The sequence below is a fragment of the Ambystoma mexicanum genome, chromosome 6p, assembly GCF_040938575.1.
Source record: "Ambystoma mexicanum isolate Mex_15411 chromosome 6p, UKY_AmexF1_1, whole genome shotgun sequence".
Classification (NCBI taxonomy): Eukaryota; Metazoa; Chordata; class Amphibia; order Caudata; family Ambystomatidae; genus Ambystoma; species Ambystoma mexicanum.
The window spans coordinates 868,652,835-868,669,819 of NC_090935.1; the positions used below are offsets into that span (position 1 = coordinate 868,652,835).

At 44.9% G+C, this 16,985-nt stretch overlaps 1 protein-coding gene across 1 annotated transcript in view; it reads left to right on the forward strand.

Moving 5' to 3' along the window:
* MAN2A1 (mannosidase alpha class 2A member 1) overlaps positions 1-16,985 on the forward strand; it is a 1,346,034-nt gene that overhangs the window by 941,822 nt on the left and 387,227 nt on the right. The window contains exon 15 of the mRNA XM_069625484.1: positions 15,098-15,220. Within this exon, the coding sequence (XP_069481585.1) occupies positions 15,098-15,220 (123 nt within the window). The remainder of the gene's footprint in view (positions 1-15,097; positions 15,221-16,985) is intronic.

Sequence of the window (16,985 nt, forward strand, 5' to 3'; positions counted from 1 at the left end):
TCTCACACCGCCCACCGCAGTTTGCTGTTCTCCCCCAACCACCACTTTCCATACCTACTCCTATATCTCTCTGGGCGCTGGCTGGTCATCTCTCTGCATCGGCCCTTTTACCACCTTATAACATGTTGGCTCACACTCGGGTACAGCGGCCCGAAACTGCTACTTTCCTTCTTGCCTAAGACACCAGTTCTCCTCCAACCATGTCCTTGAGTGCTTACTCCTTTTGACCCTATTAGGTCCTGCCGGTAATCCTTCAGCACTGGAACCGTGACCTCCTGCTACAATTCAGAACTTCCTCCCCATTTTCCTGCACCACTCCTCCAATCTCAGTCACGCGAACTTGCCCATCTGACTCTTTGGGCCCTTCCCGGCTGTCTCACACCACTGACTCAGGTCCACCTTTGAACCATCTTCATTTGGACTCCCCACTTGATTCCCCAGTACCTACTCCCCCTAACCCTATGTGATCTGTCATTTCTCCCTTCCACTTCACCCCCTCTCCTCCTTGCCCTCTACTCCTCTCCCTTCTATTCTCCTCGCTCCTCCTGATGCCTAGTCCCCTCCACTATCCTCTCCCCCACTCCCCTAGCCACCCTCCTTCCCTTTCTCACCGCCCTTACCTTCTCTACCCTCCCACTTCCAACCATGCTGCCCTCATGAATACTGCTCTCTGGAATGCCAGATACATCTGTAACAAAACCACTGCGACACTATCTATTCTTTCGTCCTAACCTTCATTTCCTCTGCCTAACTGAATCCTGGATTCCCCCTCATAATACCTCTGTCCCAGCTTCCTTAATGACCTCTTCCTCATCTTTCCACCATACCCCGCCCCCACCCCTCTGGCCGCGGTGGAGGCGTCGGTCTCCTGTACAACCCCAAATACACCTCCTCCTCCTCATCCCCATCTCTTCCCACCTTCCCTTCCTTTGAATTCCTCTACAAATCATTCTCCTCTCCCCACCCTATTTCTTTCCTGATCATCTATCGTCCCCCTGGCCCTCTCTCCTCCTCCTTTGAAGATCTGGATCACCTCCTCTCACTTATTTCTCCCTCCCCCTCTCCTCTAACAGTGCTTGGCGACTTTAACATCCATCTTCCTTCTCCCCCCAATCTTCTCCCCTCCTCTCTATCCTTGACTCCTACCTCCTCTCCCCCCTCCCTTCATCCCCTACTCACTCCTCTGGTTCCACTCTTGACCTTATCTTCAACTCCTCCTATCCCTCCTCCCCTGTCTCTTCTCTCCCTGTCTATCTCTCTGACCATGCATTACTCTCGTTCTCCCTTTCCTCTCTCATCCTCCACTATTACTAATCCCTCAGCTCCAATCTACTCACGTCGCGACCTGTGTGATTTTGACACTACCCTCTTCTCTGACACCTGCTCTTCTTCTCTTCCATCTCACCATGACTTTGCACTACTCTCTCCTGATGATGCTCTCGCTTCCCTCTTGTCTTCCATCTCCACTGCCCTTGACCATCTCTATCCCCTTTCTCTCTTCCGCCCTACTTCCTTCTCAGGCGTCTTGAAAGACTTTGGCTCAAAACTCCCTCGCTTTCTAATCAAACCTCTTACTTCTCTTACCATGCACTTTACAACTCTTGCCTTGCTACAGCCAAATCCTCCTACTACTCTAACCTTCTACAGTCTCAAGCCTCACATCCTCGTCGGATTTTTCAAACTCTTTCCCGCCTCCTCACTCCTCCCTCTCCTGACCCCTCATCTAATTCCACACTTTTTCCCTTTGACTTCACCAACTACTTTTCCTCCAAAATCATCACACTCAGGAAAAAATGAACTCCCTCTCTGACTCCCTCTCTTCTCCTCCCCCCTCTCCTCTTTCTTCCAGCATGTCTGTCTTCTCATCTGTTTCCCCTTCGGAAGTCTCCTCCCTTCTATCCAAAGCCCACCCCAAATCCGCCCCCTCTCTCCTCCGTTCTCATCCCTAAAATTTACCCTCTTCTTATCCCTTACCTTACCACTTTCTTCAACTCCTGCCTGTCCTCATCTATCTCCTCTGCTTTCAAACATGCAACGATCGTTCCTATTCTTAAGAAACCCTCTGCTGATCCACTGCTCACTGCCAGCTACAGACCTATCTCTCTTCTGCCTTTCCCTTCTAAACTCCTTGAACGCCTTGCCTACTCTCAACTCTCTTCCTTTGTCTCTACTTTCTCTCTCCTTTCTCCTTTCCAATCTGGCTTCCGTCCCAAACATTCCACTGAAACTGCTCTCACCTCGATTCTCAACTCGCTCCTCTCTGCTCGCCATGCAAAGCAATCCTCCATACTTATTCTCCTTGATCTCTCTGCCGCTTTTGACACTGTCGATCATCCACTCCTGCTCCAGGCTCTCTCCTCCTTCGGGTTCAAAGGCCCTGTTCTAAAATGGCTTTCCTCTTACCTTCCCTCTTGTTCCTTTGCTGTTTCATGGGGAGGCCAGATCTCTCCTTCCTTCCCTCTTATTTACAGTGTTCCTCAAGGCTCTGTACTTGGCCCTTTCCTCTTCTCTCTCTATACCTCCCTCATTGCCCATGTCATCTCCTCCTTTGGCATCTCCCATCATTTCTATGCGGACGACACCCAACTATTTCTCTCTTTCTCCTCCTTCACACCTGACCTCCACCTTAAACTCTCTTCTTGTCTCACAGCCATTAAGAACTGGATGTCCTCCCGCTTTCTCTCACTTAACACCGATAAAACCGAAGTCCTTTTCTTCCCCGCTAACACTCTTCCCCCTTCCTCTCCTCCGCCGTTCATCCACTTTCCTCCTTCCAATCTCCCTATCTCCCCTCATGCTCGCAACCTAGGTGTTCTTTTTGACTCCTCTCTCACCTTCTCGCAACACATTTCACTCACCTCCCGCTCCTGCAGATGCCACCTCTACAATATTCGCAAAATCCGTCCCTCCGTCACATTCCATGCCACCAAACTCCTAATCTCCTCACTCATCTTTTCCCGCCTCTTCTACTGCTCCTCTATAATTTTCGGTCTTCCCTCATCTCAGCTTGCCCCTCTTAAATCTATATACCACGCTGCCATTCGAACCCTCTGTCTCCTTACCTCCCGTGACCCCATCTCCTCTTCGCTCTCTCGACTAGGCTGGCTACCTTTCCACCTACAACTTAAATTCCACTTTTTTGGCCTTGTTTTCAAATCCCTTCATGGTCTTGTCCCTCCTTATCTCTCCTCCCTTCTCTCCTTCTACTCCCCCTCTCGCTCCCTTCGATCCGCTGACCACTTCCTCCTCTCTGTACCTCCTTCCCCCTGCGCTTCCTCCCGGTTCCGCTCCTTCCAACTTCTTGCTCCTCTGCATTGGAACTCTCTCCCCCTCTCAATCCGCTCTTCTGCTACCCTCACCTCATTTTGCACTTCCCTTACATCCCTCCTCCTCCAATCCCCACCTTGAAGCCCCCCTTGCCCTCTCTACTCCCCCTGTCTTTCCCCTCTTCTAATCGCTCCCCTCCCTTACCACCTTCCCTCTCTATTTTACACTCTCTCTCCCTTCCTTCTACACTCACTCAATCCTTCCCCCGCCCCTCCCTCTACTCTCCTGTTCCCACTCCACTTCTCCCCCCTCTGTCAATTGCTCTTTGCACTGTTTTGTTGTTGAATGATTCAAGTTGCCACTTTGCTCACAATGTTATTTGTTATTACTCTGTATTTTGTTGTTCCATTGTACAGCGCCTTGATGTAAAGCGCTCTATAAATATATCAATCAATCAAGTTGATGTCAACAGGCTTATGACGTTGAATGTAGCGATGCAACTGGCTCAAATTACTTCCCAGTGCTTCTTACACGCCTTCAGATACATTGTGGGGAGAGGTAAGGGTACCAGAGGGTGGCAGAACGGAGGTGGGGAATTCCTTACCCACATGTACCCTTTTGCTCGTGTTACAGGTGATGCAGCATAGTCTGTAGCGACAATGGTGACAGTTACAGCTTCACAAGCCACTGGGAGAGGCAGATGGCCAAACAACCCAATCCCTCCTTGGTGGATTCCACTTGAGCTCATTTTTGAAGCACACTTGGAGTCTGGCAGGAAGTCGTGACAACCTCCATAGTGACCTCTGCAAGACTCCAGAGAACAGGTAAGCGTAACTGTGTCCACCAAACAAACACCACCCATTTCACAACCTGCTAACATACCAGCGGCAGTCGATAACACACCCACGTTCTCACACTAAGAACGTGGCAGCCTTGCCCCTGAAGTCATACAGTTTAGCCATTTACTCTTCCCGCTATGATGCATGGACATCTTGCGTGAAGTAAGGAAACGTAACACTAGACACTGTTCCTTTAAAAAGTGTAAGGGTAAGTGGAACTGGTGTCCAAAAAAGCACATTAATCCAATAACTTGCTCATCAGCAGATATTGTTACCTACTTGCCTTTTCTCTTTGCATCAGGTGTTGTTTACAACTTGCTAAAAGCATATTTAGCTCTACTAGCAGACTACACACCTTGTTAAAACCAGATGTACAATACTGTGGATGTAATTTCCACCTAATAATTATAATTAAATGTTTGTGCACCCTGGGCTTATTGAAACCTTAAATGAAAAGCGATCACTGTAACATATGCTGCAGAAAAATAATGGAGAGCTAAGGACCCGAGAAGACATTTGAGAAGTTGTGATCCCAAGGGGCAGTGGGTGGCGTGTGCCCAACGAAATCTCCCGCATTCCACCCCCTGCCGCTAGGGTGGAACGCATGCATTTTAACCAGGTGCCATTGTCCCTGTGATCAAAAAGCCGAGAGAAGCAGAACATTAAAGGAAGGGCTCTACCAATGTTCTCCGACGTGATGATGTGGGCAGAACTGGAGGGTGTTTACGTGTGAATGGAAGTTTTTCCCAGGGCACAAATATCACAGGACACGGTTTTATAATGCTGGCAGCCATCATAATGGGATCTCATGAGAAACTGAGTGTTCAGAGCTGCGCATGACGGTACTGCCCCACTGTAGTTATGTATGGTGGCGTTGGGTGAAAGGATTAAAAACGATTTTGCCAGTTTATTTATTTTGCAAACACGCAAACGAGCTGTTGCTTGAAGCCGGTTTACTAGTATTTGATGAAAACTAACGTGCATTGCTGGGACAAAAGATTCATTGTTATGTTGCTGATTGAAAGTTTTCATGTCCAGTGTTTGCATTCTGGTTAATCGCTTATACAGTGTTTCAGTCTGATCTGGGTGTTTATTCAGCAATATATTCGCATGTTTATGAGAGCAGAAGCACTAAACATCAGTTTTACTAAATCACGACGTAATGCTGCTAATGAATTATGTGCATCGATCCAATGCTGCTCATTAACATGCTCTTACAGGAGCCGCAATGATGGGCTGTGGAAGATCATTAATGATTATTTACAGCCAAAATGGTGTAAGGGGTACAATTATGTGTGATCTCATTATATTATTGTATATTATTGAGCAATTACGTGCGCAAAAGGTTGGGAAGCGGAATGTTTTGCACTATTTAAGAAAATTAATTGTTGGGATGTGTTTTCATTTTGGGTTGCCACACTGACAAGCGTGGTGCCTGATCACCACTGTTCTGTCCAGTGGCACCCTACATCCCGGTTTTATGTATTTGATAATGCAAGGATAATTATTAGTGCAGGCAATCTGTGGTGAATAGGGTATCACACGCTAGCCAGGTGTGTTCCCTTTACGTTGATACAAAAGCACTAATAACCTGAAGCTTTGATGATGATATACAGTGAAATTGGGTGACAAAATGAAATATTATGCATCTGGGGTTAAAACCAGATGTACGCTGCTGCGGATGTAATGTGCACCTGGGTAAGTAGTGTATGGAGAACCTGGAACTGGCTTAAATGTTCATGTGCCTATTATGTTTGAAGCACCAGAGGCCATACGTTTATAGATGAGTGTTTTATTAAGAGCCCCCAAGAAGCTGCCCCCCATCATGCAGGCATCATTATAACTGACTCCGGCGCCATTCTAGAATCCTGCCGTCCGAGAACGACGCCAGAGTATGCATCACAACATCTCCCCTCGACATATTAACAGGGAATGTGAACAAGGGAAGGAAAGGGAATGAGGAGGTGGGACTGGGGCAGCAGGTGAACAAAAAGGATACAGTTAATAATAAGCACAGTCATTTGAAATTTGGGGTTCATTTCCTGTTCCTCAAAGGCATCTGATTAACTGGATCATCACCGCTCCTCAAAAGCGATCCCCCAGCATACTTTGACAATCCCTGACCACGAGTCGGCGCTTGACTTCTCAAGACAGGTCATATCTTTCGCTCTTCTCTGTTTGCTGGATTGCACAACATCGTCACATGACCACCTTCTTCCATCATCCAAAATTGCAGACTTCTCTGATGCTTTATCCACATCCCTGAATCTGGGCAATTATTTCAACACTTTTCTAGGCTCCTTTACACAAACCCAATCTCCTTTCTTGAACTTTGTTTCTCTTGGATCCATGGTATGATCATAATATTCCTTGTATTTCTTTTGTTTTTCTTTCACACTTTTTACAATATCCTTGGCCTGTTTTTTTACTGTTTTTTGTTTGCAACCACGGTTGTCTCAACCTGTTGGATTTTGCTCTCCCTCTCATCATTCCAAATGGTGGTTCTTCTGTCGTAGAATGGGAAGGGTCATTCTATACGCATTTAGTGCCACCTTGAGAGTATCTCTCCAAGGTAACGAATTAGCCACAGCCAGTTGTATTTACAAATCCATTCATGCGTTCCACTAGTCCATTCGCCATGGGATGGTATAGTGAGATAACTTTATGTTCAATAGCTCGATCTTTTAGGACTGTTTGCATCTCCCCTGACACAAATTGGGCCCCATTGTCGGATACCATTTCTTGGGAATCACCCTCTCTGCTGAACACTTCTTCTAAAAATCGCACAATCTTTCTTGTTGTTGTTCTTCCCTCCATCACTCCCCACTCAACCTACTTTGAAGTGTAATCTATTAACACTAATATATATATATATATATATATATATATATATATATATATATATATATATATATATATATATATATATATATACTTTTTGTGTATCATGTCTCAAAGGGGCCTGTGATGTGTCTGGCTAGCTTTTTTCATACCATGTCTGGAATTTCCACAGGTTGTAACAGAGCTACTTGCATTCACTTGCTCTTGTAACTTTCGGCACATGGATGGCAATTACTTACCAACTTCTTCAACATTGTTCCACATTCCTGGCCATCAATAACATTCTCTAATCCTTCTTTTCATAAGGTTCCTTCCAAGATGACCTGTATGTGCTAAATTCATGATCCTCTTCATTAAAGTTTCAGTTGGGATTACTCAATCCCCCCCTAAAAACACACATGGAATCTTCCGTAATCTCATTTTGAATTTGTGCATATTCTTTCCGAGCATGATCAATCTTCTCCCATCCTTCCTGTAGAGCCTGTTGCAGTAATCTTTGCTCAAGGTCCCCTCGAAGACGGTCAAGCCCACTCCTCCTTCGTAATCCCTGGTTCAATGTGTGCTATAATGCATTCCATGTCCTTTTCATCAATTTGGTCCTGATTTTGTTCTCCATTATCCCATGGCATCATCGGAAAAGCAATCCACAACATTCATTTTTCCAGGCATGTATACTATTCTTAAATCAAATTGTATTATGTCAAGGATCCACCTGCAAATTGTAAGGTAAACTAAATGCGGATTCTTCGAATTTAAGACTTCGATCAGCGGTTTGTGATCAGTCTTGATGATTCCTGGAATACCCCATATCAATCCTCTAAAATGCTCTTGAATCCATTTAACTCCTAGTGCTTCTTTTTCTATAGTTGAATAATTCAACTCAGCCGCCTTCAGTACACGTGAAGCAAAAGCAATTGGTACCACACCATTCTCTTGAACTTGCTCCAGAACACCGCCCGGGCCGACGTTACTAACTGTGATTTCGTTAGAGGTTGTGCTACTGAACATTCTGACAGTTGGTGCACCATTTATGGTCTTTATGTTCTCCAGTTCCTCTTGGCACTCTTCAGACCACACAAATCTTGATGATTTTGTCATGCGATTCCTCATGTGTTGTGTTCTGTCTGTAAAATATGGTACACATTTCAAATAGTATTCCGCTAATCCTAAAAAACTGCGAAATTGGTCTTTATTGGAGGGAGCCGGGATATTTGATATGGTATCAGCAAGACTCATTTTTGGGCTAATTCCTTCAGAATTTATTGTGTCCAAATACGTCACTTCTCCCACTTTAATTCTGCACTTATACATTTTCATTGTAAGTCTTTTTCTTGTACTACTTGCAGAACTCCTAATAGTTTGGCTTTGTTGCCCTCTTCCGTCATATTTGCAATTAAAATGTCATCCTGAAAATAGTATACGCCATCAAGGCCCCCAAAAAGCTGTAGCATCAACCTTTGAAAGACTGCTACAACAGATGCTAGGCCAAAAGGCATGCGTCGATATCTGAATGCCCACAGGGGAGTGACAAATGAAATTAAATGCTTTGAACTTTCATCTAACACCACTTGATGGTATGCTGATGACAAGTCAAGTGTGGTAAAGTACTTGGCAGCCTTTATGGTTGTCAGCATTTCAATTATATTTGGCAAAGGGTGCCTGTCTATCCAAATACTAGTGTTACGATCCCAAAGGTAGACATACATCCTTAGGGAATTGTCTGGTTTGCGTACAATTACGATCGGGGACAACCATTCAGAAGACTCGATCGGTCAACTCTAGTGCTTCTCTTTTCCCAACTGGAATGTTTCTTACTCTGTGCTCAATTGGTTTGGCTCCTCTCTTCAACACAATCCTATGTTTTAAACCTTTAATCATCCCAATTTTCACATTGAACACCAATGGAAAAGTCTTTGCTAATCCCTCATTGGTATTAAAGTCTTCACTGGACAGACACGATATCAGAGTCGCCTCTCCTGGGTGTATTTTTATTTCGGAGGGCTGACTGTTCTCCCATCCTACCACCCAAGATCCATTTTCTGCCACATATAGCTTGCAGTATGTTTCTCTGGATCTACGTGATTTTGTCCGCATGGGAAATGTTCACATGGGAAATGCACGAATACAAAATGTTTGTACATTTCCCAAGCGAACATGCATGGGTTTCCCCTGCAACCCTCGCTCACTGTAGTGTGTTGTATAGTGAGCGGGATGTTGCGGGGGACCGACCCCACCAAAACACCTAAGCACATAACGCAAAAAGTTCAAACTTTTGGTAGTTAGAACTTTTCGTAGTTAGAACTTTTTGTGGTGTCTTTTGGTGAGGTCGCTCATTTCTGGTTAGGTAATTTCGTCCTAACCCATTTCTCTACCTTTAAAATTGAGATTAACCCATTTATAACCCATGATATGTATGGGACTTTTGCCACACCCTGTGGCTCTGACACTGGTTATTCTCAAATCTTCGGGCCGCCCATTTAATTTTTTTATATGTTTGACCATCCACCATTGCGTAGGGAGACCCTGTGTCCACCATCATTTGTATGGGTGTCTCATTGACATTCATGCACACCCATGGACCTCTTTCCCCCTGAGCAGATTATCAATATTTCTACTGCCTGTTCTTCTCCGTAACTTGATGTGGATAACAAACTGCTTGGGACACCCATTTCTTCCAAAGCTCAGATTTTGACATTGCGGTTACCTTCCTCGTATGTTGTACTATTTGTGCCCATCCTTGCCCTGCAGTTCTGCAAACATTTCCAAAATGCCCCATATTGCCGCATTTGGAACACTCTGCCGCATGTACTGGGAATTTTCTGTCACCTTTGGGATTTTTATTTCTACCACATTTGTAACATCTCCACTGCATTTTATTAAAGGTCTCTCACTCCCTTCTATATTTATCACAAGGTTTCTTTTTGGAAGCCGCTGTGTACATTTTCCTTATCAATGCTACTATGGCGTCCTCATTATCTTCTCTTTCTATTTGCACACTCTTAATTTCTGTTACATCTTGTTTGTTTTGCACAGTCTTCATGCACTTATCCTCCAATTCCATAGTCCTGGCAATCTCTACTGCCTGGTCTAGCGTGGGGTCCTTAGCTTTCCACAATCTTTGCTGTATATGCAAATCAGCGGTATGGAGTACCAGTTGGTCTCTTAGATATTTGTCTGCAGCTCTGGTAAACTTGCACATTGCAAGCAACCCCCTTAAGGCAGCAATGTAGGTATCCACTGATTCCTTTTTATTCTGTTTTCTGGAGCAGAAGTGATACCTCTCTAGGACCACATTAGTCTTGTTCCTGAAGTTTGTGGTGAGCTTGTGAAGTGCTGTTTCATAGCGCCTATTGCTACTGGCACTAGCAGAATCCCCTGTTCCTTTGTCATTGCTAGCATGGTTGGGAAGTGTGTGGAAATTCCTGAGTGCTTTGGCTCCTATGCCATTCAGTGAAGTGGCCTCCTTAAGATCATTGTTACATTTTGTTCCACCAATGGCTCGTAAATTTACTTGAAAAGTATCCACCCACTGTTCCCACGGTGTGGTGGGGCTGCCAGGATTGGCAAGAAAAGGGCAGGGAGCAGGAGTGTTCTGCATAGCTTCAGCCCTGTTTGTCGTTTTGAATCTTTGTGTGTGTGTGTCCTTCAAGTGTGTTTACTTTGAATGTAGCCTTTGTAGCTGCCGCACCTTGTAAATGTTGAGGTGCCTTTAAATCAACAGAGCGATCATTGTGCTCCATGTTTGCATTGCCGTGTTGATCGTACAAACAAAACAAAATGGCCATCACGTTATGGAACGTATTAGGGTCTCTTCCTCCAACTTCTCTGTGGCAAGCGCTATGCATGCGCAGGGTCTAGCCTTTGAAATACTTCTTGCTGTGCCGTAAGTACCTTGTTTCTGTCTTTTATTGTGGTATTACCACCTTGGGCTCAGTCCGGCTGGCCCACTGACTCCTTTGCTCGGATCACTGAGCGGCAGTTCCCTGTCTGCAGTGTCCGCTCCTCTTCTTGGGTGTGTCGGAAAGTCGTTGGGTCCCTGGGGCTCTGGCTCGGCACTTTAGTGCATCCTCGTCGCCACTGTTGGGTTTGAAGCACTAGAGGCTATACGTTTGTTTTATTAAAAGAGCCCAAGGGAGGTGCCCTACATTCATGCAGGCATCCTCATTACAACTGACTCTGGCATAATTCTCGAACCCTGCAGTTAGAGAACGACGACGGAGTATGCATCACAACAGTGCCCTGGGCTTATTGAAACCTTAAATGACATGACTATGACACAGGTGCTGCATGGTCTAATAATTGTTTTACATGCAAAATGACGACGTTTGTGAAGGTGTGCGTTCTAGGAGGTTCTAGGAGTAGCTAACCTAGAATTGTACATAGACTTAAAAAACAAAGGACGTTTTAACAAATGGTTAAAGATATGTGAAAGACGTTAAAATGGGTGGGCTCCTGACCCAAAATGATGTGCCAGCTTGTAAAGCTGTTACATGTATCAATAGAATGCTAAAAGGTGTGGGCTTTAAGACTACAATTTATAATTGTGCACCATCTTAAATGTGATCACTCAAATTGATTCGAAATTACTTGAAAAGTTGTTGCATTTAGTGTTAGAATGCTAAAAGGTGTGTTTTTTTTAGCCTACTATTTACAATTGTGCACCACCTTAAATGAAATGCGATCACCCGAAATGATTTGAGGGATGTTAATGTGTGGCTACTTGATGGTACCTCCGACACGGCCGTGGCGCTCAGGATGTGAGTTGAGGTACCGGCACCAACGTTGTGTGGAACAGTTGGTTGAGTTTGTGCTGCTTGTACGTAAGAGGTAAATTGGCAGTGTGCACAATATCTATTGTATTGCACCTTTTTCACTGCGGCATGGGGTCTCTTGTTGGTGTATTAAGTTTGTGCTGCTCCTCTGCACGCACACGTGTTGAATATTTGTCTTTGTTTTGTGAGTATCTTTTCTGTCGCTTTCTCACCTCTTATGTGTGCTATATGGAGAGGAGGTGTGTGTGGTTTTGAGGATGCTGTCCACGTAAATTTGGTAGTGACTTCTGAACATGTGCCGTTTCTGATTTTCCGTTTTAGTTTTGCTTAGTCAAGATCAATGGACTCGGAGGTAAATGGTTGTTCTTGGCAGTCCCGTGACTTGGATGTGGCAGGTCCACTTAAGTGAAACTGATGGCCCAGAGGATAGAATGGAGTGCTAATTAGCAGGTTTTTGCGTGAGGTTGGCAGCCTCACGGCCCACAGACTGGGAGACTGAGGCGGAAGGTGTTTCGTTATTTTTGTGAAGGTTGGAAAAGCAGTGTTTTGAGTTTGTTGTAAGTTTCTGTACACACCTGGAGCTTATTAGGTCACCAGTGCACGTGTGACGAGATGATGAGCTTTGAACATGTGTCGGATGTTTAATTTCAGTCATTATTTTTCTCTTCCATGGGAAGGGAGGTGTGTGGTATGCGGTACACACATCCCCTTTTACAGTGACTGTCCCTATGGTTCTATGTGTGGAAATTTAGAAGTGTAATGGAACCTAGTGATGTTAAGGGTTCCACGGGGGACAGCTGAAGGGGCTTACTGGATGGGAGCCACCTGGAATGGATGTTAACCCACTGCTCTCCTGTGTCCCTCTTGCTACTTGACTGTAACACAATAAAAGCATTTTCCTTGTTTATCCTCCTGCTGCCTGACTTACCTGATGAGAGGTCACTTCACTTTCATGGTGGAAAGTGCAGTGGTCGAAGTGTACGAAAAGAAGTAGTGGCCTATGTTCCCTGCTGGCCTGCACCCACTCACCACAAACCTCATCAGCATGCTCCCTCCCACACAGAATACAAACCCCCAAACACTTTCACCTGCTGTTTATGGGAACGTTCAGTGCAGTGCACTGAAAATGCAAGCTGCAACATATTACTACACTTTTATTTTAAAACGAAACCATTCCGGAACAGTTTCTTTTTAAAATAAAAGTATAGGAGCTGTAAAACATATTTTTAAAAAGTAGAGGAGCACCGCCCCCGACCGCTCCCACTCACTTCGACCACTGGGAAAGTGCCTATATTTAAAGCGTTTATGGAAGGTGTAAAACTAATTTACCCACTAGTCATGCATCCCCCTCTGCCTTGCTGGGATCTAAACACAGTCCTTCAGAAAATAATGGGACTTTCTTTCAAGGCAATGCATAAAGCCCCTTTAAAGGAGCAAACGTACAACGTGTAACCTTCCTCATTACAAGAGTACACAAAATGTAGGCTCCGTTAATGAACGCTTTGTCAATATTCACAAGCATAAAGTTGTTTTTAGAACACATCTACGTTCCCCTCCAAAATACATTTAATAATTTCATATTTATCAGTCGATAGAATTACAAGTCGTCTTCCCCAACCCTCAGAATGGGTTAGAAAGCACTGCCCGCACTTCGTTAGTTGAACCAAGGCACTGTGGAAAACAAGCCAATTCTTTGCATCATTTGCAGCAGGAAGCGAAGGTGATCCAGTAACTAAACCCACAATTGTACATTGTACACAGCTTTGCTCCATACCTGTTTTCAACTCTTCCTTCAATTCTCCTGCTACCTTCTCCAGGCACTGCTATCTACACTAAGCATAGCGTTGGAAGGCAAATAATATTTCCCCTGTAATAATCTTTCTGTGGCTTGTATCCACGTAGTCCCCTTTGTCCATTCAACTCCCAACTTGAGTGCTGCGACTCTGTATAAAAACACATTTACACTTGCGCGCAGCACGTCACACATCTTATCAAAAAAACACAATGCAAGCCAACCACTAGTTTATGGCCTATACAAACATTTTATTCTAAGGAAATATAAGCCACACAAAGACTATTACTAGGTAAGTAATATTTTCTCTCTCTCTCTCTCTCTCTCTCTCTCTCTCTCTCTCTCTCTTCCCCCCTCTCTCCCCCCTCTCTCTTTCTCTCTCTTTGTGTGTGGTGTAAAGTCTGACTGCTCAACCACTCGACCAGTCGTTACAGTTGGGATTAACTTGATGCACTCCCTGCTATTTCACCAATGATATGCATTACACACCAGCCTGAGGTGTGATGCCTGCTATGGCAACAATGCTTTCATTGATCTCACTCGAGGCATCTGCATGGTAGTCAAGTTGTGTGCTGTTCCCCGCACATGCACTAAAAACATCTGCCTGGATGTACAGTTGAAAAGGTGAGCTGAAGTCTGGCGAGCAGCCCTGCAGACTTATTTTCCAAGTGGGGATTCTCATTATTCCTCTTTCCTTCCTGGTGACGGGTGCCATTAAGTATTTCTTGCTTATTAATCGATTCAAAGCATGTGAATCTTCCAAAAAGCCAATGCTTGAGATAAAGATATTACTCAATTCAAGGACTCCACATTATTATCTTTTATAGATTAACATATGTCCTTCCCGCCTCCCCTGCTTAAAAGGATCTAAAAATGGCCTATGGAGTTGAGCATAGGGTCTAGCCACGTCATTGGCTGCAGCGCAGGTGGTCCAAAATGAGGTGAATAGGCTTCATAAATCCATGCAGGTTTTGCTCCTCATGTGCTGTTCGAGGATTCCCAGCCTAATGATTGGGAATAATCATAATTTGTGAACAGATGATACTAGTGCTCTTGATCTATAGTTGGAGCAAAGTAAAACTTTTCATTCTATAGTACCTCAGATGCCCCACCTGAAATTGTGGTCCCTAAATATTGTAATAGAGGTGTACTCCATTTCTGTTCTTAACATGGGTTATTAAGAATTCTTGAATATTCTGCTATAATTCATTTCTAAATCCACTCAAACTAGAGCCAAGTTAAAAAACAAAACCAGCCCAGTTTACAGGTCGAATTCCTTGTCCTCGAGCAGAAGCCTTATCTGTGCCTGAAAGTCCTCATTCTCTACCTCTTGATTGCTCTCCTCTGAAAAGACATAGGTAAGATGGGGTGGGTGTTAGGTGGTACCACTCAGGATTTGGAACACTTAATTTGGGCTTTTAGAGGAACACATGGTTAATTCTCGGATTACTGCTTTTTAATACTCATTTTTGTATTTGTTCCAGTCTTTAGAAGTTGCACTCTCACTGTGTATTCATTCAATTGTTGATTAGTGCATAAATGCATAAGATGTATCTTGATCTCATAAGCAGACTTCTTATTCTTAGAAAATGAAGACTAAGGAAGATGAGAAAATCCATCAAATGAAAGTGGGATTCACCTGGTATGGAACCACAAATAACAAAGATAAAAGTGGGGCATATCTTTTCCTACCAGATGGGGAAGCAAAGGTAAGATACACTTAATGCTAATTTGTTGGGTTTTTTAATAAGTATACAGTATGGTAATGCATATTTCTGTTGCTTGTTAATCTGCTTAGACTCACCTGCTGTGCATATAGTCCGACATCCAGTGGTCACCGCAGAGTATTGCATCTTGTCTTTCGAGAATCGAAAGGGATGTCGAAGTGGGCGTGCCTGTAACACTATCCCTACGTGACGTGTAGTGTAACCAAAATCCCTCACACGTCGAGTTCCCTCAGATGCATTTTTTCTGCCGAGCATAGTGGTCGCCTTATGCAGAGCTCATCGAGAGAAATTGCTATTGTTATCTTTGACCTTTGGTCGTATTTTATTAGTTATTTAATATTATCCTAACATCCCTTCATCGACGGCTGTTACCAGATCTCCGCCGAAGACAGTTCCACAGAACTTTGATACAGTGTTCCGGTCGGCACTGCCGACCACGTGGCCGGGCCTTCTGGCCGGCCTACACAGTAGGGAAAGTGGGGTCGGGATGGACATTTCCTTTCTGAAAATGCCTTTTCTTTTCCTCTCTCTTCGTTCCCTGGGTCGCTCGTCACTTTCTATTTCCTCACCTATGGAGAGGACTCCATTTAGGTTTTGTCCTTAGTGCAAGGCCAATTTCCCTTGGAAGGATAATAAACACTGTAAATGTAATCAGTGTTTGCCCCTTAGTCACGATGAGACTTTGTGCGGCTTGCAAGCTCCTGTGCCTGAAAACTCTGAAGGAGCGCTGTGTTAAGCGGTGGGCGGCCTACGGAATATCGCAGGCTTGAGTCTAGCTTTCCCGCTGCCACAACCGCCGATAGTGACGAGGCGCTGAGTGACGAACAAGCCTCAGATTCGGAGGTGATTGGCCACTCAGCAGAGTACTTCGCTCTGCGTTATCTGTCCCTGGCCCCGCTAGGCAAGACTCAGGTCCTGCTATGGGGAATGTACACCCCGGCGACAAAGACGCACACGTTTTACACACTACAAACACAACCCCAGGGACCTCTTCGACAAAACAGTCGAAGCGATCCATAGCGCCAACGGGCACACTTATAACTTCGGCCTTGCTCGCCAACCGTCTGGATTGGCAGTGCTCCCCGCAACCACAGAAGTATCTTGCGACTGGGCCCTCTAAATCAAAGGGTGCTGCCCCCAATATTCAGGAATCCGTTGAGACGCATCAAAAGAAAGCGTCCATGGCCGAGAAGGCCCCGGTTCCGCCAAAAGTAGTCGTGCAACCAGTGGCCCAAACTTTAGAACTTCACGATTCTGAAGTGATCACTGAAAGCATCGCCAGGATCATTTCGGTGGATTCTCGGAAACAACGGTCCAAAGATTCACCGAAAACCCAAGGACAAAGACAGGGATTCGTCGAAATCCAAGGATCTTTCTGTTTGTCTTTAGGCCTTTCCTTAGGTTCCGGTAAATCCTTCGGCCTAAAGACAAACAGAAGGACACGCGTCAACCGTCGGAACCCCAAAAAAGACTTTTTCGGACGGCGATGGGATTTCTTTGCCGCTAAAGGAAAAATCTCGACATTTGGCGACAGAAGATCAACTACAAGAGCCCTTTCCACCCCTGGACGGCTCTGGTTCATCTGTTTAGACCAGAGAAACATTTGAAGGATGCATGGACAGTCTAGAGAGGTTTGTAGAACTGTCTGATAAGTGCACACCCAAGAGATCAAGAGTGGCCAATCCCCTCCCCCTCTCTCCCCCTCCCTGTGGCTAAGCTTCAGAGGGTTTTTGACCCTACTCAAGAT